The sequence below is a fragment of the Aphelocoma coerulescens genome, chromosome 2 (assembly GCF_041296385.1).
Source record: "Aphelocoma coerulescens isolate FSJ_1873_10779 chromosome 2, UR_Acoe_1.0, whole genome shotgun sequence".
Taxonomy (NCBI): Eukaryota; Metazoa; Chordata; class Aves; order Passeriformes; family Corvidae; genus Aphelocoma; species Aphelocoma coerulescens.
Window position 1 is genome coordinate 164631866 of NC_091015.1, and position 22244 is coordinate 164654109.

Here is a 22244-nt window from a genome sequence, read left to right on the forward strand (position 1 = left end):
CACCACCCTTTGTCAGAGCAAAGTCTGGAGCTGGGGACACACCTGCCCTAGGTATCCCCATTTTGTTCCTCTACCTGTGCTCTCTCCTGGGTTACACCTGAACCCTGCAAGTGTCAGGTGAGTTCAGAACCATCTGTGAATATCAACACCTGGATTTTTGCCAGGCAATGTTTGGCAGTAGCATTTTCTTAATGAAGCTCTGGGGTGCAGGTGGGTGTTATTTGCTTTGCACAGCTCAGGGACCTGGTGTCCCTCTGTTCACCTTCCCTACAAACACCACAGGGACACGAGCCACCAACTCTTACTGAAATGTTTATTAAGGTCGAACTTTGGAACAACGGATTGGAACACAATGTCTCATGGAGTAGAATATTTCTAAATTGATTTTTTTCTTTTCTATGCATAAATGAAAAAAAAATCAAGATTATACAAAAAGAACAGAAAGTGCAGAACACAATAAAACAGTTCTCATGCAACAATTTTTTTTTAATCTTTAAACAGAAAATAAGCTCAACAGTGTAGAAATAAAAATCATACATACATTATGCCGTCTACGCACTCAAACATTCATCTGTGACATCACTTTTCTTTATCCCTTTTTCCTCATAAAACAACATTATGTGTTTAACACATGCTTATAAACATTGCTAAACTCAGCAAGAGCTATTATAGTGCCCCAACTTAATAAGTTGATAAAAAAGTAGTTGTCATATGGCCAGTTCACAAAGGAACTAAATATTCTCTTTTTTTTTTTTTATTTTTTTTAAATTTTTCCCCGCTATGAGATGCCTATATGCAGCTTTCTAGTAATACGAGGCATTTAAAATAAGCTGGTCATTTGGCTACTTAAAGGGCTTAGTGTTCATGTTACATCAGGAAAAACAAATTCACACTGGGAACTGCCAATTTGTTGAGAGAAAAGTCTGGATTTTGAGGTTATTTATTACAATTTGGCTGTCGCTAAGGATTGAGTAGGTGCAGAGTAAATAAGGTGACACCAAGTTTGACTAAATGCTCCCAGAGCTTCACCCCAAACTTCCAAATTTAAGAATAAATGTGCCAGAGCAGGTCAAATTGAACCATGCCCTGCATTTTCCCTAAAATTTTAGCAGGTCACAACGGCATCAAAAGTCCTTTAATTACAGCAGATGCTCTCTTTTGGTGGGAGATGTATTTGTCCCTCCTGGGCACCCCTTGTGCTCCCTTGGGGCGAGGGAAGCTGAGGTGGAAATTCAGCTGAAGCTGCTCAGGTTGAGGAACCAAACCCAACTGGTTTTCCAGGAGGTGATTTTAATTTACATGACAGGAAAACCTGGAACACCTTAATGAGCAGATCAGTGGGTGTGAGTGCCATGTCAGGAAAAGGAATTGAGCCTTTTTGTTGTTTTCTAAGGCAGCTTCCGAACTGCTGAGCCTCAAATTCAAACCCCAGTTGGTGTTTGAGCTGCTGCAGCTCCTTTGGATGCAACATGACAAAGAGAAAACTTTGGGTAGATCCACTTTTTCCAAATGACCATTTTTTGACATGCTTTACAAATGTTCAGCTTTGTCATTTAAGGAAGGAAAACAGCTAAAGGACTCTCTGGAACCATAGAGTTTCTGCAAAGAAAAATAAAATTTGGTATTTCTTCCACACAGTCATTAATAACATTTCTGTGCAACATTTGGTGTCTGTTACATTTATTTGGCCTTTTCAAAGGAAACAAGGACAAAACAGCTGCAAAAAAACCCAACTTCTCTTTCACAACAGACACTTCAGATGCCGAAGCTGCTACATGTGCTTGGAATATCATGCAGGAGTTCATTTGTTAATTTAAATAGGATACATATTTGTAGCTGAGCTTGTCTTGCATCAGACTAGGATGAGGGAAACCTGGAAGAACTCAGTTGAGAACACTGTGGAGTACAGTGGCAGCAACACACAACCCCCAAAGGTATTTTGGCCTGAGCAGTGTGTCTGGAAATGTACAAACACATAGGTGCAGACACACACACATCCCTAAAACCCCCAAATCTCAGCACCTGCCTCCTGCACTTCCCTCCTGCTCAAATGTCCCAGCTCTCCTAGGAATAAAATGTGACTTTCTCCACCTTTACTCATAAGTGTGACCTCAACCTGCATGGCTGTGAGATCTAGCAGCCAGGAAAATCCTGCTTTTCATGGTGGATGCTGGAGGCAGCCAAACTCACCCCCGACCAAGGGCAGGGGACACATTCTTAATGAGGGAACCCAGGTTTTAATGAGGAACCTGGCAAAAAGCACTGTGGTTGCTGCTGCCATTCCAAGTGCTAGGGGGTTCAGATCAGATGGGAGAGGGATAAGAAAGACTCAGTCCTCGCCTCTGAGGAAACCTCATGCAGCCTGTTCCATCCTGGGGTCTGAGTGCCAGCATTGGTATCAGCAAGAAAACCAAGAAGGTAAATCTGCAGCCACCTCCTTTTCAGACTGATGCGCTGGGAATATTCCAGAGCCTAGAAAAAGGTTCCAAGTGAAAGGGGAAAAGGACATCTTGGGTTCCAAGGAGCACAAACCTCTGTTGGATTTACTGGCCTCCTCCTTCCTGATGATGAACAACCCCTATCTTTCCACAACTGCTCACAGCCAGCACCAGCAAACCACCAGGTTCGTGTTATTAAAAGACTATTTAGGCAATAAATCTCTATGAAAGTCATTGAACCAGCAGGAAGAGAAACATTCCTAAGAAATTATTGCTTCTGGAGTCTGAAATGGCCATCCACCAACAGCACAGATCTCACTGGACTCTTGGAATAACCTAACAGGGCCAAATGCACACTCTGCCTTTCTGAGAGGTGGAAGTTAAAGCTTCTCTGCTCTCCCATGAAACGTATCAAGATGTGCAGCTGATCGACCACAGCCCTCAAGGGTCTGAGCACCAGCAGTGCTTCATGTCACACATCACGGCAGCAGAACAGGTTAAAATAGTTTATGGTATTGAACAATGCTAAACCTTAGTCCTACTACACTGAAGGTCCAACGAGATGACTTTGACTAGACAGGAATACAAACAAAAAAAAAGATGCTTGTTGGCACCAGGAATAACAAAAAATGCCACTTCAAACTTCTCTTTCCGCAAGTTCTGCAACAAACACATAAAACTGTACTACTTTAATTGTGGCAAAAAAAAAAAAAAAATCTGTATCAAAAGATAAGGTAAGGGACAGATGAAGAAATAAATCATTGCCCACTCTACCCTGAGAATGCTGGGGCTAGAAAGAAAACTCTCACATCCAAGGAAAAGCCCTAGGGAGACCTCAGCAGGTGAAGCCAGCGTGGGGGTTTCCCAGGCTGGCCAAAGGACAGGAGGAGATGCTTTGGCTGGGGCTCCCCAAGTTAATCCTTCTGGCAACACTACAAAAACTTCAGCACATTTACAATGAATAATTATTTCCTTTGCCTTTACCAGGGAGTGAAATCAGCTTCCTGCCGTGGCAGCAGGCATATTCCTGCGTTATGAGCCCCATAAACAACTCCAAACATGGATTTTAACATCCAGTTCTTAGAAATGAGGCTCTGCCAAACGCTGTCCGTGACAGAACTGGCCCTTCCCTGCCTTTGCTTGAAGCCTCTGGGTTCGAAAGGAAAGGTCCTTCCTCTCTCCTTGCCCTTCCCTGGCTGAGAAACCTCCATAAACATGGGTGAGCTCATCCCCCAAAATGGTTTCATGTTCCCTCTGTGGGACGTGAAGTCAGAGGGAGCTTCAGCTTCTCCTCCCTCTCTGCAGCTACTTGGTCAGTGTGATGGTGCAGTGAAAGAGATCTTGGCTTAGAAAGTGCAGTGTGGAGTAAAGAAGATTTGCTCCACGCTGGTCCATGGAACCCTTGGGAAAAGTGTAAGGCTGGCACTGGTCAGAAGATGCAGGTTTTTAAACTGTTGAAGAACCTTTTCAGCAGTAGAGATTCAAATAAGGAGTACTTGACACTTTTGGTCATTAACCAAAAGCAGAATCTTCAAGGAGCTTCAAAACTAAAATATTAAAACCACTTTAAAATGTGTAACTCAGTACGTAACTTATACAAATGCCAGTTCTAGGGTGAAACACAACACTTGTCTCTCACATATGAACATCACCAGAATATATTAAATGTAACTGAGATGATAAAATGCACGGCAGAATTTCTCACAACTGCTTTCTTCAGTGAGGTCTCACACTCTTCAGTAGTATCACTCCCCTGGCTGAACACAGTTCACAGTATGTGTTCTAAATAAAAAATATTCACCATAGGAAAAAAAGACTTCCTCAAGACACTTGGAAAAACAAATACAACCCCTAAGTCCTGTGTGATTACATGTACTTCAGTGCTCTGTGATGTCACCAGCCTAAAAACATTGTCACCCTTGATAGCAGAGGCCATGGGCATGACTGGAAGCCTTCAGAGAAACCCACAGATGCCATCTTCAAATACACCCAAACATCCATTTCTCAAATACACTGACAATTCAAGTAATTCATTAAAAACTGCTTTTCATATTGAAATCTAGCTTCTTTGTCTGAATGCCTGTATTGCAGCATGATTGACACAAGCATTTGCAAGTCTTGAAGGAGGAGGAGGAGTTTGAGGCAGCAGGAATCTCACACTGCCTGTCCAGCACATGGATTGATGGCAGCCTGGGGGGGGCCCAAGCCAAAATGAGTCAACAGCATCACAAACACTTCTTACAAATGACAAATGGAAGTTTGGTTTCGAAAGTTGCTTTAAATGGCTACTGGATAATGATCCACACCTATTTTAAATGAAGTTAGCACAACTCTTTCAAGCTCTTTCCAGAAAAGTATCTTTGCACTGCAGCTGTGTCCTGAATCACAGAAGGGGACATGGAGGATGCGCTGACGACATTGGTACGGCAGCTCGGAAGAGCTCCAGCCTACAATTCCTCCAACACAGGGGCTCGAACAGCAACTTTTGAATTTTAAGGCCTAAAAACTGTTTCTGACACAGATTTTTATACACCCAGACTATGCCATAAAGTGACAGAGGTAGGCCTTGGGTTCTCCTTGTTGTACTGACCCTGTGCCTTTACCTCGGCTGCTGCGTTTCCAGCCAGGAGGTTAAAGGATTGTAAAAAGTGCAATTAATCAATGACTTCCTTTCCCTACGGAAGAGAATCGCATGCCCCTCCCATGAAGCTGACCCCAGAGATGCCCTTTCTCCATGGCAGCTTCATCCAGAGATGATCAGGTTTAAATGCCAAGAAAACACCCCCGAGATCACCAGCACGTGAAACTCTCAGCTAAAAATTGTCACAGCGTATTCCAACGACATTCATAAAATACAGCACTTGTGATAAAAAAACCTGTGAGTGCTGGTCACCTCTCCCAGCTGCTGCTCCTTCCATCTGCATCTGACATCCAGCACCCAGTGCCACCCTCTCCTGACGAGCAGCAGATTTGGGAGTGGTTGTGAATAGTATGACTAAAAGAATTCACAGCAGTTTCTTAGAAACTGCAGTAATTGCTTTTTTTTTTCTGGAAAATAATTGTAAATAAAAGGATTCTGTAGTAATTGCACTAACAAAAACATGAAGTCTAAAATTAATGTAGCTGTCAGACCAGTAATATCATGCTCATGAAAAGAATTGATCAATGTCTAAGCATTTGATTCCATTATTACGCTAGTGAAATCTGAAATGTTCCGACAAAAAAATGGCAAGAGACTATAGGTCGAGATAGCTTCCATTTTCTGTTAGTTTAAAAACAGCCGAAAACTTAATTTTTCTAACTGCTAATTGTATACACTGTGAGTCTCATGCAGATTAATAAAACTTATTCGAAATCTAAATGTATTCTTAATAAAAAAGTGTTCAGAAATGACGTTTCTAACTTGTAGAGAAAGCAATTAGCATCAGAGCGACCTGCTCAAACCTAGAGGAAGGACTACAGAATTTAATTTACATTTTTGCACAAAACTGCCTTTTCTTCTGCAAATTTTAGCTACAAGTAGTGAAGGTCCTAATTTGCTTTCCTGAAAAAAAAAAACAAACACAACAAAAGTTCTTGATCCTGCACCTGCACTCCTTGGAATGTGGGTGAACAAGCGGCGGTGGCCTCACACGGCTGACTCGCCCTCTGGCTCTGTTGCCGCGGCTCCTTTGCGCGTCAGCTTCAGCACTGTCGGCTTCTCCGTGCCTGTGCCTTTGCCCTCAGCTGTCTCTGGAGGACCCAGTCCCTTCTGATCTTCCTTTGGCTCTTCGTTGACTTCAGGGTAAATAACCAAGAAAGTCGCTGTCAAAAAACCCAGGAAGGATCCCACCGAAGCCACCATGGGGATGACTCTGACTGTGCCAACTGCGTCCACCACGCCGCCGAGCGCGGAGGCCACGAGGATCTGGGAGATGTAAACCTGACACGACAGGATGGCGCAGTCAATGCCGAATCCCCGCTTTGAGTTCCCAGGGCTGTGGTGAATGTACTGGAAAAAGACAAGAAACGTGGCAGGAGGTAAAACAATGGATGAAAGTGAATACTTAAACACCAGAACTTTCCTCAAATTTCTCAGCCCCATGGTCAACTTTACATCATCCATGACACAACTCCAGAGGAACAGACTCCTTATCTGCTCATCAACAACCTCCTCACCCTGCAGCACGAGGCAGGTATTGACTGGGTCACTTCTAGCCCAGATCAGCTCCAAGAGGAGGTTTTGTAAAAACAATTTTACATTGAACATTTGGTGTTACATGAAACATTATTTTTATGATCACAAAAAGGAATCCCCCTCCCTAGCGCAATGCAGGAACTTGTAACAAATGATCCTACTGTAATTTGTAATCCAAATGGAACACTGGAATTACACTATTGGGAAGTAATATCGTCCTTGTTTCCAGCAGAACTGTTTTGCCTTATGCATCCCCAAATTACAGCTGCATTTCCAGACTCACTTCAAAATCTAAGACTGTTAAAAATCTGAGTAACGCTACCATATCACATCCAAGACAGGAGTAACAAAGAGATATATAGTAAATACTCCAATAATAATTTAATTTCTCTTCATCTGCCATATGCACCCAGATCCTTTTATACCTCAGCATAGGGAGAAGCAGTCATGACCCCCTCTGAAGCAGTCATGACCCCAACTCAATGCCAAGACTGTCTGATTTCAGCATCAGCTCCTGCTATTCACTATCCATTCAAGCTGTGGCACATATCCCAACAAAACAGGTATCTTCAATAATGTGATTTAACAAATCCATTTTGCCACTGTGATCTTCAGAGAAGCATGAATGCTCTGCCTTTATTCACATATATACTCCAAATATTCCACGTACCTGTTTAATCTCATGGTATTGTCCCAAAAGCGCATAGGGGCAGTAGGAGATGCTCATGGAGACTATTCCCATCGTGCTGATCATTATCATGGTGACGTACACGTTGGGGAACATGGCCATCACTGCAGTGCCAAGGGAAAAACCCAGCGTGCCCAGGATGTAGATCACTTTTATGCTAAGGTCGTAGTTGTCCAAGTATTTCTGCAACAAGGCTGCAGAGATAAAGAATAAAACAGGAATCATAGAATTGTTTGGGTTGGAAGGGACCTAAAAGATCATCCAGTTCCAACCACCTCTGCCATGGGCAGGGACACTTTCCACTAGCCCAAGCCCCATCCATCCTGGCCCTGAAAACTTCCAGGGATGGGGCAGCCCCAGCTTCTCTGGGCAACCTCTGCCAGTGCCTCACTATCCTCACAGGGAAGAATTTTTTCCTAATATCCAATCTAAACCTACTTTTTTCAGTTTGAAGCCATTTCCTCTTAAATATCAGTTTACTCACTAAAGTTTTAGGGGACTGATGTGGCCGTGGCAGCTCTATCCCTGTTTAGGATGTGGATGTTCAGTGCATATTTGGGCTGCCTGAGCAGCACAGCCCAGACCTCACTAGGAACAAGATGCGTTCCTGCTTCAGAAAGAGCCTGTCCCCATGTCAGCTGCGTAGGCATGCCTGCAATGTGCTGCAAAAGGCAGAATTTAAGTTTGGAAAAAACTCTCAATTTCAGTGTCTATTCCAAGCCCAAATTATCTGCAGAATGACTTTCAGAAATACATATTTATAATTTTGATTTAAAAACAGTCTTTGCAAAAACTCTCTTGCATATGTTTAAATCTTCTACCAAGAATGATTTTAGTTTCCTGAAGGCTTGTTAAATGCCACTCAACATCCATTTTGTGCTTTATGCCACTTAACCATCTGTTCATATTTCCACCTCTACATTTGGAGGAACTTTTTAATATCAATTCTTAAAGAAGCCCTTCCCCTTATGATCACATGAAATGCTTTTCCAAAATATTCTTTACCCCAAACAAGGAGGTGGATGCCAACTGAAGTAACACTATTTCAGGAGGGCCAGGAGTTGGATGATCCTTGTGGGTCACTTCCAACTCAGAATATTCCGTGATTCTACTTTTACCTTAGAAATACATGCATGAGGTGCACTCCACTGTGTGACTGCACAGTCTCTTACCTGAACAAACGGCAGCAGTAGCAGCATAAATCACCAGTCCCCAGCATCCCATCTGAACCCCAGCATTGTAGGCGTGCAGCTCAGTTGAGTTCGAAGGGGCCTGCAACAGACACAAACACCAACACCACTTTGTTATACTGAGAACATCTCAGAAATGAGGGACTCTGAGCAGGTCTGCCCATGGGAACTGCTCTCCTACCTTTGGATCGCCCTGGAAAATGACCTGTCCCATGAAATCTGTATAGAACACAGCTTCAGCAATGATGGAAAACCAAGTCAGGAGGTGGCAGACGCACAGCCTCAGCAGCTCCTTGGGCATCTTTAGCATCGACAACCACAAGAGTCTGACGGTGGTTTCGGTCTCGCCCTCTTCGCTCTCCGTGTCCCCGCTGGAGTTGGTGGTGCCGCTCTGGTTGCGGTGCCGGCAGCGCTGCCGCTGCCGTTTCTGCATGTCGTAGATGTCGTTCATGCTGCGCGAGGACTTGATCAGGACGATGGCGTTGGCCCGGCGGAAGCGGTACCGGTGGGAGCCAATCTTGCCGTAGTACGAGAAGGTGTAGGACGGCTGCCGGTAGAACATGTGCCTCCGCCTCCGCATGGAGTTGGAAGTGCTGGACTGCTTCATGCCTATTCTGGCGTGTCCATTGAGGAACTCTTTTGGTAGGGAGCCGTTGATGTTTGGGACTTTATCTTCATTTAAACGATTATCAAGCAACATTTCCTCCTCCTTCTCATTTTCCCTGAGGAAAGCAGACAGGTGGTTGAGTTTGGACTTCATGATCTCCTGGCTTGTGTTGTGGGGAGTGTTTGGATATGAAGCATCCTGAAAAATGGAGGGCTCGATGTCATGCAGGAAAAGCAGCTCCGATTCAATTTCCAACGTGGCATCGGGCATGTGCAGAACTGAGTCACTCTTGCTTCTCACAATGTTCACCTCAAGGAACTCCATATTGAGGTCATGCTCTGACTGAACCTCATCATGGAACATGGAAGCTCCATACGGCTCTTCCTCACTAATTACATTCAGCCGATTCAGAGGGGGGAGACTGCCACTGAATTTGGCACTGGAAAGTGTGTCTCCTTCATCATCGATCCTGTCCTGCTGAGGGTTATATTGCTCTTCTTCAATGCTAAAAAGGTGGAGAGCAACAGAGACAGAGAAAATAATGGCTGCAAAGAAGAAAAGGACTTGCTCTTGAGATTTAAAAATGCTACCCAAGAAGGTCTGTGTCCAGTCCAGCCCTCCTAACATATAACCAATCGCTCCTCCAAGACCTGCGGAACAGAAAAAAGTGAGAAGTGAGTTCAGGAAAAATCAATTCAGCCACAACCTGGTCTTCAGGAAGACCGAACAGCTGCCGAGAACATCTCAGCTAACTCCATACCAGCTGAAAACGCATGGATGTTCAGGGCCATGTCTTGTTCTTCACTGTCCACCACATCCAACAAGTAGGCCCGAATTGGCCCTTCAGTTGCATCGGCACAGAAATCCAACACCACAACCCCAAGCACCGTGAGAACTATCCCAATGGGCTGCTTGTCTGGGACATCACCAATAGCCAGACCTGGGGAGAAACGGGAGAGGAATCTGAGCACCTCATTCAAAAAGGGAAAACTCCCAAGAACAAGCTTAACACCTTAGGAGACAGGTGGCCAACACGCTCATTGCAAACATTCCTTTTGGAGCAAAATGGCAATTTCAGCTCTTTGGCACAGTATCATGGAAGGTCTCAGACAAACATTATGTTTTACGTTTGTCAGACTGACGTTTGTCAAAATGTTATTTTATAAGGCATCTCTTAAACCTCTGGGAGCACTGGATATTATTTCGTATTCCTCCCATGTATTCTCCTTCCAATGCTGAAGGCTGTTTTTATAAAAGACAGCCATGGTGGGAGAGGGGAGAATCCAAAATGACATATTTCATCTGTCAGATACATCCACAGGTAACTGCACTGCTGGCAGCATTCCTGACATGATACTTAACGCACAGTGGCTGCCAGTACACCAGGATAAAGTGAAATTTAACCCTGTCATCTCTCTCTTTGCTTTCTTAAACATTCTTATTTTCTAGATAGCTTTTTATAAGCAAAATTTTTAAGGATGAAGCAACATGGATGTATTTTGCATTGCAAAAGGCATCAGTCAGCTGCTGTTGACAGCACAGGATGAAACGCTTTTTGTCTACATAGTAGAAAGGCAGCATTAGCACAGAGTTGGATAATTTGTCATGAGATGAACCAGTGACAAAAGAACAAATTACTTGAATCACACAGATTTAGAAGTTACACATGCGAGGCTGATAAAACCATTAGTGTAACTGATTAAAATGTCTATGGAAGGAGATGAACTGGCTAAGCCACCAAAAATCATCTAAATCTTAAGCGCTGATTCCTGCATATTGAATCCTCATTTATACCAAGCCCTTTGAAGACTAAAGAAGTTTATAAGTGTTCCACACTCAGCTGAACCCTACAGCAGAAAACACCAACAGTGCTTTAGATCTGCTGGAAACCTGAACAGGGCAGGAGAGAACATGAGCTGAATAAGCTGTTCCCCTGGGACATGGTTGTATCACAATTGGGATTAGCCAACCTCTGTGTTCCTGGTTCCCCTCCCTATGACTCCTACTGCCAGAGGCCACGTTATGAAAGAGGGTCTGATACAGTTTTTGCAGCATCTCCTGTTCTCCCAAATTGCAGTTAGGATTGCAAGTAATGGAGACTGAGGATAGGAAAGTGAAGAAGAAAAATTGACAATATTTTGTGCCGATTTATTCAAAGGCTTCAAAATAAGCCTATAAACTGATCATGAGGTTTGCTTGCCAGTACCAATGGCTCCTGACCTAAACTACTGTATGGAACTGAGAGCTTCTTATCGCTTAAAATCTTGTAAGAGGGCTGTAGTCTAACATCCTGCAAACAACTGGAGGAAGAGGAATAAGTCTTGGAGACACAACAACTAAATACAATTGATGCCATAGGAAAGCAATTCAAATAAGTAGTGTAAGTTCAAAAAGCATAAGCTAAATGTAATTTTTCTGAATAGTTTGTCCACTACAGTTTGCAGAGAATTGAAACCAATCATAGGGCATTCCAGTCTAGCTTTAACAAGCTGAGCCAAGGTAACATTCCACTCATTTCCCTCAATTAGTAGACTTGTTTCACAATAGAGCTGCATCTAATCCCGAAAAAAAGAGCCAAGAGGATGTTATTAGGTGCTAAGTTCCTTTTGTTTGCATCAGTCCAACCATTTCGTAAACATTTTCCCAAATGTACTTGTAGTCACCTCTCCTACAATAAATTTACAAAGAGATTGTAGATTAAATTCGTAGTAAACTATGTTTGAGGGAAACTATTTTTATCAGCTTTGATGGAGGCTCAGGAAAAATTATTTTCCCACATAGTTTTTGATAAACAAATATTAACTGTGTTCTGGACTTTTTCAATACCGGGTCTAAGAAAAGCACAAGAAAAAGTGAAAAGATAATTTTTGAAATAATGCTGGAAACAGGATGTGTTGCCAGATATGCATTAAAGAGAAAAGGGATCACAACAGGAAACATTTCCCTGTGAACAGGTTGCTACAATTTTCCCATGTCCAGGATCAACCAAATTTGTCTCAGCAACTGCAAACATGCTGGCAACCATTGTATTAATAACATTGTTATTAATACCAGTTACAGCTATGATTGCACAACGCTCAGCACAGTGCTGTAACTTGTGACTTCAAATAATAAGCAAGATGGACAGAGCTCAAGTGCAGGGCTGTGAAGATTTCTAATGATTTTAACATTAAATATAAGTTAAACCAACGGCAGAGCATTATCTTTACATCCTACATTCAAATATCAAAGCAGGTACATTAGCAGGAGATACATGTAGGGGATTTCCTTGTTATTTACCTATCACAGAGCCATTAAGGAAAAGTGCAACTCCAAAGAGAACACCAATGCAGAGAGCAAGGATGAAAGGCCGCCGGCGGCCCCAGCTCAGCGTGCAGCGGTCACTGGCTGAGCCTATGAGCGGAGTGAAGATCAAGCCCAGGATAGGGCTGAGGAACCAAGTGAGGCTGTAGTATTGTTCAGGAAGACCTAAAACAAAGACAAAAATGATGGAAAGGTTATGTGGTACACACTGAACATTTCACTCTATACATTAAGTTTTGTTACAGCGTTGAAAATTGTAAATTCAGGGTAATTTACCTACAGTGCATTCTCTCCCAAATTAAAAACTCATTTAAGATTCTTTAGCAATAGTTAAAAATACAGCAGAGATTGTTTATCTTTCAAATACCTGGGCAATAAGAAGGTAACAATTGGAGTATTTCTGCTACTGAATCCTCTATCCATTTGTGGATATAAACCCAAAGGTTTTAGGATGCTTGGAAGCTGCCTGGCTGCCATATATACAGACCCCCAGTTCAACAAAGTTTTTAAGATTCAAAATTGAACATTACAGTGGTGCTGTTTTCATTTAAGACCACCCCCATAGAAGAATTATTAAAGATTTAATGGACTGAGAGTGAAGGACAGAATTTGAATGTCTTATTAAATATCCCATTTCTAAGCACAAAAATGTTTACGTACAAAAATGAACGACAATAAAAACAACAATTAGCATTTATTCATCAACTTAGATAAATCTAAGGTTTGCTCATCCCCACTATCTTTGCTTTCTTTAAGAACAGAGGTGACTGCTCATGAGATTAGATGGGAAAATTTAAAGTTTACTACATAGCACTTACTAGAAAACAACAACTTGCTGGAAATAATAATTTCTGGAGAAGAAAGAGCTCCCAAGCCCTGCTCTCCACATCCCCAGCACGGAGCAGTGGCCTGCAGATGGCAGACTGGCCACAGCAGCAGCCAAGCCGGCTCCTTTGGGACCTGCCTCCTGCTCGTTTATCAGCACAGGGCAGGTAACACTCAGACACGGTTCTTAGAAAACCGTTAAAAACATAACAATCTACTTCTTGCAGACCAACTGATGCCAAGACAGAAAAACTCAGTGTCTTTATCCCAGGAAAGAAAACCATTTATTATCCAAACCCATACATGGTGAGTGCGAGCAGCATTTGACCTTTGCTGGTGAGATCAACCTGTACCTTGTGCTCCCTGTTCAGCACACTGAGGCATCCATTACCAAGCAGGATTATACCAATCCCTGCCCAAAATAGCCTCTGATGCAGATTTGGAAGTCTAATCTGCTGCTGTTTAAAGTAGCACCAAATCTTGACTAGCAACACTGACTTCTTCCATGAGACAGATCAGATTTTCCCAAGAGTGTTGCACACTCTGTGGTGATACAGAGATACATTATGGAAAATAAGCTATTTTTTGGCATTAAAAACCAATTTCATCATCAGGATTCAAAATCCAGGTCTGAGGCCGAGGTCTGTGTGATTTGACTCAACTTTGGCTAATGAACAAGCTAACAGTGACAGCTGCCTTGATGAGCCTAGAGTTATGGAAAGAGACCTGCCCCTTCTGAAACTTCCCAACCTATGTTTTCAGACCAAATATGCCATGAACCTCCTGCCACAGGGAATGGCACCATGGTCCAGCCACCCTTCCTTGTTACAGGCAGCTAGAGGCCTGTACTGAGGCCAGTACTCCACATCACTACTTACCATGGAACTGTTGACTCCTTCTGCACAGGATTTAGATCTTTAGGAAAGGGCTGTGTTTGTACAGGTGGGACTGTGTTCACATCATGATTCACATCACTATTTCCTACTTAGCTTTTCCTACTGTTTGGTGATGTCTTGGCTGACATGGAAGTTTTAGCTGAGACATAACTCTATGTGTTTGCATATCAGACCTAAAGCTCTTGTTCAAAAAACCACAGGTCCGTCCAGATCTCATCCAGATTTGGACCATCCAGCTTCTCTTCATGAACACTGTCCTCATCAAATATGCAAGTTAGAAAGCCAGCAATTCAAGCAGAAGTGCAAGGAAAACTTCATCTCCCTGTGGCTTAAACACTCCCTTTAACTTCACCAGGTTCAACAGCTTCCCAAGCACACAAGCAGGTTCAGGCACCTCATATTTAACTGGCACCTCACCTGTTCCAGGATGCTGACACTTACCAGTGCCTGAGTGGGCTTAAAAATTCATCAGTGATGGGGAAGAGGAAACATTTGGTTCAAGGCAAGCAAAACTAAAGGCTGGGCATGATTCATTTAGGGTGAAAGATTTTTCTGCAGGACATAGAAGACATAGCAATGTGTAAATATTCTTCCCATTTTGCCTGCACAGAGCCATCCTGGGAGCAGTGGTTAAGCACCCAAGGTTGCTACTGTGTGACGCTAAGTCCCTGCAGAGTCTGTTTCAAACACAGTGAGAAGCTGCATCTTAACCAAAGTCATGGATCTTTATTGCAGCGATCACCAACATCTGGAATAACTCGATGGCATTTCACTGCACTGTTGAAAGCAGACACTTCTTTTCTGAATTATGTTGTGACTTGTGAATTATGAGCTGGGACATCTCAGTTGAGCTCATCCATCAGTAAACACTTGCGAGACGCTGGGAAGGTTTTGCAATAAATCATGCAGAGGCTTTAAATAAACACAGGGGTGAAGGCTGGCAAGAGCTCTGACATCAGCATAACAAGCCTCATCACATCTTATGTGAATAAACAATCAAATAGGCATATTTAAGTAAAATGAACACAATTAAGAGATTCTCTTTTAATATTCCAACATCCATTGAGACAAACAATTTGTTTTAATGGAGACTGTGAGCAGAAACAACAAGGAAACACTGGTACATCAGGGACAAGAAACAGGAGTGCAAACCAGGGACACCAGGGGTTGGCGCAGCTCACTGTCCCTCTGTCCTTGAGGCCACCACCTTTTCTCCAGTCTGCAATGACACTTCTCTGTGGTGTATACAGATCTTAACCAAAAAAAAAAGTTCCAAAAACACAGAAACCATTTGAAATGATGATTTGAAATTACTTCTGCAGAGAACTAAAAATTGTTTACAAATATTTCTCCTTCAACTGTGAAACCTGCACTTTTCTAAACTGGACAGATAGGCATTTTTTATGCTTTATAGCCACAGCTAACTGTCATAAAAATGTCCTAAAATTATTTTAAAAATTTAGTACTTGACTTCAAGTACTTTCAAGATCAACTTTGCATGTAATAACTCAAAATCAGATTAAGGTCCAGTTTGATTTTACAGGTCAGTAGAAGAAAGGAAGAAAGGTTTTTTACCCAACCTGAGATACATGACTAAAATTAATGAGTTTTATCTTCCCATGTGTGAGTCAGAGGAGAGAGACTGAAATGCTTTCTTGGGAAGAACTTATTTTTACTTATTGCAAAGGGTGATCTTCCTAACATCTAAGTATTATAAATAAAAGCCTAAATCTAAATATTTACAGTGAAAATGGCTTACTTTGCAGAAGACATGAATCTCAATGATTTCAGAACAGAGCCATGGATGTAGCTTTTATGGAAGGGTAAAAAGGACACTTGAAACCCCAAGAACATTATGTTTCAAGATTCTTCTTCAGAAAAACCACTTTGATATTTTTTTATTGACCTACTCATTAGCAGCCAAAATATCTATCTTTAGAAAAAGAGGCCATGATAAAAATGTGTACAAGAATTAATAGCCCCATGCCAAGAAAAATGGAAGAATTTCTAAAAAGCTCTGAGTGCTCCCCCAAGTAAACAGGAAAGGGATAACTTTCAAGTGAAACACGAGCCATTCCCACAGATTGTGTAATGGCAGGAATCACTGACATGAGCACAACCTGCTTTCTCTCTTGCTGGAGAAGCCATGCCATGGGACTGCTTCCATAAGCTAAGTGGCAGGGCCCTGATAAATTGCATTCCAAGTGCACGCCAGCAGTTTATAAAATCATCATGTGTGTTTTACATACAGTTATGCAGAATTCCAAACTGTTACCATTTATTAAGTGACATGTATGGCTTTATTGTAAGCATGTAAACTGTGAGATTGTCACATTAGAATTTAGTTGGTTACTCAAGTGGAAAACAACTGAGTGGGGTTAGAGAAGACTCCTGGTGGGAAGTGGGTGCACATGAAAACTAAATTAAAGCAGTACAGGAAAAAAATTAATCTGCTGTTGGGAGAATTCCCTCCTGAACCTGACTCACCTAAGCAATGCACAGGCAGACAGAGCAATCATTGTAGCAATAGGCAGGAAAGTGAGTTATCCAGAGTTTCCTTTTGTGTTTGCTTTCTAGATCTAAAAGTTGAGATGTGTAATTGATAAGCTCAGTCTGCCCAGTGAACCAAAACTCTGAAGAGCTCTAGTGCCCAGAACAGTCTTCTCTTTCTGCACAGATTTAGGTGTCACCTCTGATGTCTGTGCTCAGCACTACTGCTGAGAAATCAGACTGTTGTAAAGCTCACAGCCATGTTCTACCAGGAGTTTTCCAGGACAGAGTTTTCTGAGGCACTGAGCACGACCTCCACTGTCCCATGAAGTGAAACTTCAAAAGGTACCTCACAGATGCTCTTCCTAAAAATTCACCCTTCATGCTGGCAGAGTCTGCAGGACCTTCCTCATTCCAACAGTAGCTTTAGTGCTAGACATTTTCATATAAATGAGAACGTTCCAGACAGACAAGGAGAACTCCAACCCCAAAATACTTTTCTTCCCTTAAAAGAGTCTGTTCTGGTTTTAGTATCTTGAATGTCTGCATACATGATATGCATATTTAGGTTGGCGTTTGTGATTTGGCAGGAGAAGCAAAAAAAATAAGACTGAAAATTGAAATACTTAATGAAATTGTGTGTATAAACAACAGAAACCCCCCTAAGTCTTCCAGGCTTTTTTGCCTCATAATAATGAGCTCCAATAATGAAACTTTATAAAAATTCTGTCTGCAAGGGCTTTAGAAAGTTGAAGAAGGTATGTATCCTAGTGATTCCTTTCTCTGTATATGTATGCTGCTAAACCTACAGAATGTCACAATTTTATGCAGTATTTTAAAATGGGAAGACAGTTCAGAAGGCAGCTGAGACAGAAAAGACAACAATAAGCAGAAGTGTAGAGACAGAGGGAATGTTTTGACACCAAGAAGTTCCTTCTGACGCCCCCATTCAGTGGCAAGGACTCAGTTGGGGGGTGTATTTTAAATAAACTTGGCTATGGTTACATGCTGGGCCAGCAGCCCTACAGCATCCAGTCTCTGACGTGCGTAACAGATGCACGGATGCTGGCTTGGACTCGATTTCAAGGCAGCACAGCCATGAGATTGTCATCCATGTGACAGCCATTCCACAACCTCTTACAGCCAAAAGTGAAATGTCCCAACTGCTGAGAGCTGCTGCACCTCCCTAGAACAGGCTACAGCTCGGCTGAGGCTGATTTTGTATGGCCAAGAGTGGTTCCACGCAGCATATGCCTTTACCAAAGGCTGCTGAGACTCACATGCAGACTCAAAGGCCAAAGCAGCTGCATCCCATTACCAATTTAATGCTGTTCCTTTATTTTGTCTGTAATTTTCCACCTCCACACTTGCCTTGCCAGGTAGCAGCTCTTACAGCAAACCACCATCCGCCAACTTGGAAAAGCAGCCTGCTGACCTCACGGGGGAGGAATAATAACTGGAGGATTATTATTTAGCCTTTTACTGACAGCTAATCTGAGGAAACACCGAGGAGGGAAAAAACATATTGGATAAACAAGGTTAGTATTTGTGGCGTGAACTGAATGTGGAGCAGGTCACAAGGCAGACTCAGAAGTCTCATACAAATCAGTGAGAAAAAGAGCAAAACACAACAACAGCTTCTGTTAGGAGCGACGACTGCCACTGAGACCCTTGTAATATGGCATTTCCCAGCCAGCTACAAACAAACAGGACACTGGCTTCTAGTAAATAAGGGTTTGTTTTTTCCCAGACAAAAAAAGTGCCCAACAATAGTGGGACCAGGACTGCTCACGGTTCACAGGAAATGCTCACTGTGTCACCATCAGTCTAAGGGCTGCGTGAGGTCACGAGTTACACGGAAGAAAGATTAAGTCACATGCAGTAGTTTCTATTCAAAACCTCTTTTTGATAAGTTCTATTGGGGGAAAAATAGTTCTTTATAAGCTTAACAATAAGATCTGATATGGGAATAGGATGCTAAGGTCCTATTTTCATTTGTTAGAAATCATCACCTAGAGACTTGTTTATACACTTTAAATAAACACTATACAAATTTCTGAACGAACACAAGAAGCTGTCATGCCCGGCAAATGCTTTCTATTCCACAATTTCATCCTTGTATAAAATACTGCGTGCTGCTAAAAATATTTCACATTGATCTGTTTAAAAGTGCACTGCTTATACAAGCTGCTTTGTTTAGACTGCATTTTGAAGGAGTGTAGCAAGCAGAACCAATGCTTGTCAAAAAGCTGTGAAAAAGTTCAAATTCTGGTATCTGTTTTTCATCTTATACATGAAAATTGTAGGAACCACTGCAAACTCAAACAGTTTAGCTTTGGAGGGCCTATATGAGGAGTAGGGGTTTCAGAATAATTTCATAAATTCAGCCAAATATCCATTCCCTCACATTTAAAATAAAATACAGACTTGCCACACATTTGCGTCTCCCAGAGAAACTGCAAACAAGCTGCAGTGCCTGTTTTGACAACCGCATCACCCCGAAACTTTGACCATACATTCTTTGCTTCTTGCTATCTCCCCTCATTCTAGGACCTTTAATGGCTTAGAGTGGGACCCTGAGCTGCCAAAGAAACCACATCTGAGCCAATATATGTTGAACCAATGCACTGGATTAGGCCTGACTGGTGGTCTGAGCACTACTGAGGTACAGTCAGCACTTGTACACAGAGTTTGTTGCATCCATGAGTAACCACCTCCTAAATTCTGGATTGAAATAGGAACTCTGACCAACAGGGAAGGGATAAGAAAAAGCACAGTAATTTCTCCTGGTGCCCATTACTATGATTTGAGCAGTGAGAGTACAAGTTTTTAAGAAGGAAATAATTTTAAGTACTGCTTGAAATCAGAGCCTGGTAGCACATGAGAGGGGACAGCCTCTAATCTGCACCCCTAATGCTACAGTATCTTACAGCTGCTGGGATGACAAGAAATGAAGCCCTATACTGGACTTGGTTTTTATGTGAAAATTTTGCTTTTCATTCAATGAGTCCTGCCCATCCTGTATAAGGCACTTGCTCAAGCCAAGTGCTTGTTCAGAAGCCACTTCAAAGAAGCAGCAAACAGCACAACAGCACTGGAGAAAAACTGACCAATACTTGTGGTCACAGGACTCAGTTTAATTGCAAGAATGCAGGTGGAAGAGCTCAGAACAAAACTGTGAGGTTTTTCATTGCTGCTTAGCTTCCTACATTAAATGATTGCCCGGCAAGCTGTCAGGCATCTTGATTCGCTCAGTGTCTCAGGAACAACCTACTGCATAAACATCATCTCAAAACTGTGGCTTCAATCTTCCCACTGGTAAAATTCACATCCTGAAATTCCTCTTGTGCCTGTCGAATCAGAGCTCTTGTGCTGAGCCTGCAACATTCATGAGCTGTCAGCACATTATCCACATCTCACAGGCAGGAATACGTGCGTTCTGCAAGACGAACACTGCTGTAACACAAACATCACCCACTTGCAAGAAGTCTCTCCTCTCCCTCGTCCTCCTCCTGGTTAGCTCTTGTCAGGAGGTATGGCTGCACAAGGGCTGGGATGCCAGGCTCTAAGCTCACTCAGCTGCTCTGTTATTGCTCTGAATGACATACAGGGCTGCCTCCTCTGTGCAAACAAGGAATTTTTTGTGGGACACAAGACTGGAGGGATAAAACACAATTTCTCCATTGGATGGGGTTATGGGCACTGAGGGGAGTGATAATCAAGAGAACAAATAATTAATAGGAATACTGCAAAGACATAAAAAACATGGTACTGCAGAAACCTGACATCCAAGGGCAAAAAGCAGAAAACTCCTTCCAACACTACCAGCAGAAGCTAGCTGCAACCACCCTGGAATGGTCAGGAAAAATCCACAGGACCAAAGAGACACTTTGCAAGGGAGACTGCTGGGGCACTGTCTGTCTTCCAGGACAGGGACCTGCTTCCTGCATTGCTGTGACATTCAAACCTTCTACAGCACATTTAGGCCTTTAAAATGCACCTACATTTCTGCTTTAGTTACTCCCTATCATAAGAACAGGATTCTAGACAAAATCTGCATCTACATTAGAGATACAGGAACAAATAATTAATAGGAAAACTAAAATGATGACATAAGGTTAGAGATGTAGGAAAACTGACATTCCCTTAAAACTTGTATTTAAAATTTGAGATTTCCTTAGGAGTTGGATGCAAACAAGTCAACATTGTTAGAGCAGAAACAACTTCCAAAAATTTGGCAACTATTTCACGCCATGTCTGCACCTAGATTAGAGCCACCCATTTTGAAAGACCAGCTAAACTGGTAATAAAACAAAGCCGTTGCTCTTCAACAGCTTCAGTATAGAAATATTAGTGTGGTGTTTCACATACAGAGTTCTGGAGGTGTTTTTAAGCTGCAGAATATTTCCTTCTGGCAAAGCTATTGTGCCTTTTGAAATTCCCCATGCAATAGCATGCCAGCAGCAACCATGGTGGGTTAAATAAGACTTCTGGAAAATGGAATTAAGGAAATAAGTGACAGGCCTCTTAAAGGATTTCATCATCCAGCTCTCCCATTTTCTGTCTCTGCTCAATTATTGCTTCTCAACCTCCTACAACTGTCCTCCCCTTCTCATATTTGGCAACTGTGGGAGTTGTCAGTGTTTCACTAAGCTCTGCTGCTGCATGGCTGTTCTGCCAAAGTTGTAGAAAGGTTTATGTGGCTTTCCCGACAATTTCTAGTTTATAACCCAGCTTTATGGTGCTGTGTCAGGAAAGAGAAGTGTATGGTAAGAGAAGTGAGCCAAAGGTATGTGTGGAAGGGGGAGAGGGAAAGCAAAAGCCTGGGAACAGCTGAGGTTTGAGGCATCCGAGAGAGAACACATGCGCTGATCTGCAGGCAGGCAAATGAGATTTTCCTTTTAGCATGATCACAAATGCTGTCAAGCAAAGCTTTTAAAGCTTCCATTATTTATTTTAAAGTTTCTAACCCTCCTACTAACCTACTTCTACAGGGGTAACCTATGGTAATTCAGGTAGAAGACTATTTCTAGCTTACTGCCTTTTTAACAATCCAGTTTTCTACTTCCTTATCCAATATTGACATATATGTCTATTACTTGACTTATTTGCTACTCCTGCTGCTGCTGAGGAGGAGGAATCAAAAGCAATGCATATGACATGCCCTGCTCAAGAAAAGGCCAAAGAATCAACTACTGTTGTAGATTTTTTTTTTTAACTATAGCTAGTTACCAATTCCTATAGATTCCACTGAATTATATCCTTATCAAACCCACGGTATTTATTTTTGCCAGGGTACAGTGTAAAGTGCCAGCTTTACGTAAGACAGAAGCTGAACCTTTTATGTTCAAACACTGAGATGGCCAAACAAGCTTTCCCCATGCTGCAGCAGGTAAATAAGCTGCAGAGAGAGCAAGGAAACACAATATTGCCAAGAGCTCTGATCTACTGCTGAAGCTGATTCACTCAAGTTTTCTAGATTATCTGTGCCATCCTTTTTGGCTCTTGTGAAACTTGTTTTTAACTTTTCCTGCTCTCTCACTTATTAACCAATATTTAGAAATATATCACTTTGACACTAATAAGAAATTTGCATCACAGCATTTAACGAGCTGGAATGGAATATAGAT

At 42.3% G+C, this 22244-nt stretch overlaps 1 protein-coding gene across 3 annotated transcripts in view; it reads right to left on the bottom strand.

Annotated features, from left to right (window-relative positions):
* Positions 1 to 299: 299 nt before the first annotated feature.
* SLC45A4 (solute carrier family 45 member 4) overlaps positions 300 to 22244 on the bottom strand; it is a 62869-nt gene continuing 40924 nt past the window's right edge. For all 3 annotated transcript variants that reach the window (XM_069005560.1, XM_069005561.1, XM_069005562.1), the window contains 6 exons: positions 12380 to 12568; positions 9861 to 10040; positions 8675 to 9750; positions 8476 to 8575; positions 7286 to 7497; positions 300 to 6429 (listed from right to left, as the gene is read on the bottom strand). In XM_069005560.1, the coding sequence (XP_068861661.1) occupies positions 6067 to 6429; positions 7286 to 7497; positions 8476 to 8575; positions 8675 to 9750; positions 9861 to 10040; positions 12380 to 12568 (2120 nt within the window). In that variant the 3' untranslated portion in view covers positions 300 to 6066. The remainder of the gene's footprint in view (positions 6430 to 7285; positions 7498 to 8475; positions 8576 to 8674; positions 9751 to 9860; positions 10041 to 12379; positions 12569 to 22244) is intronic.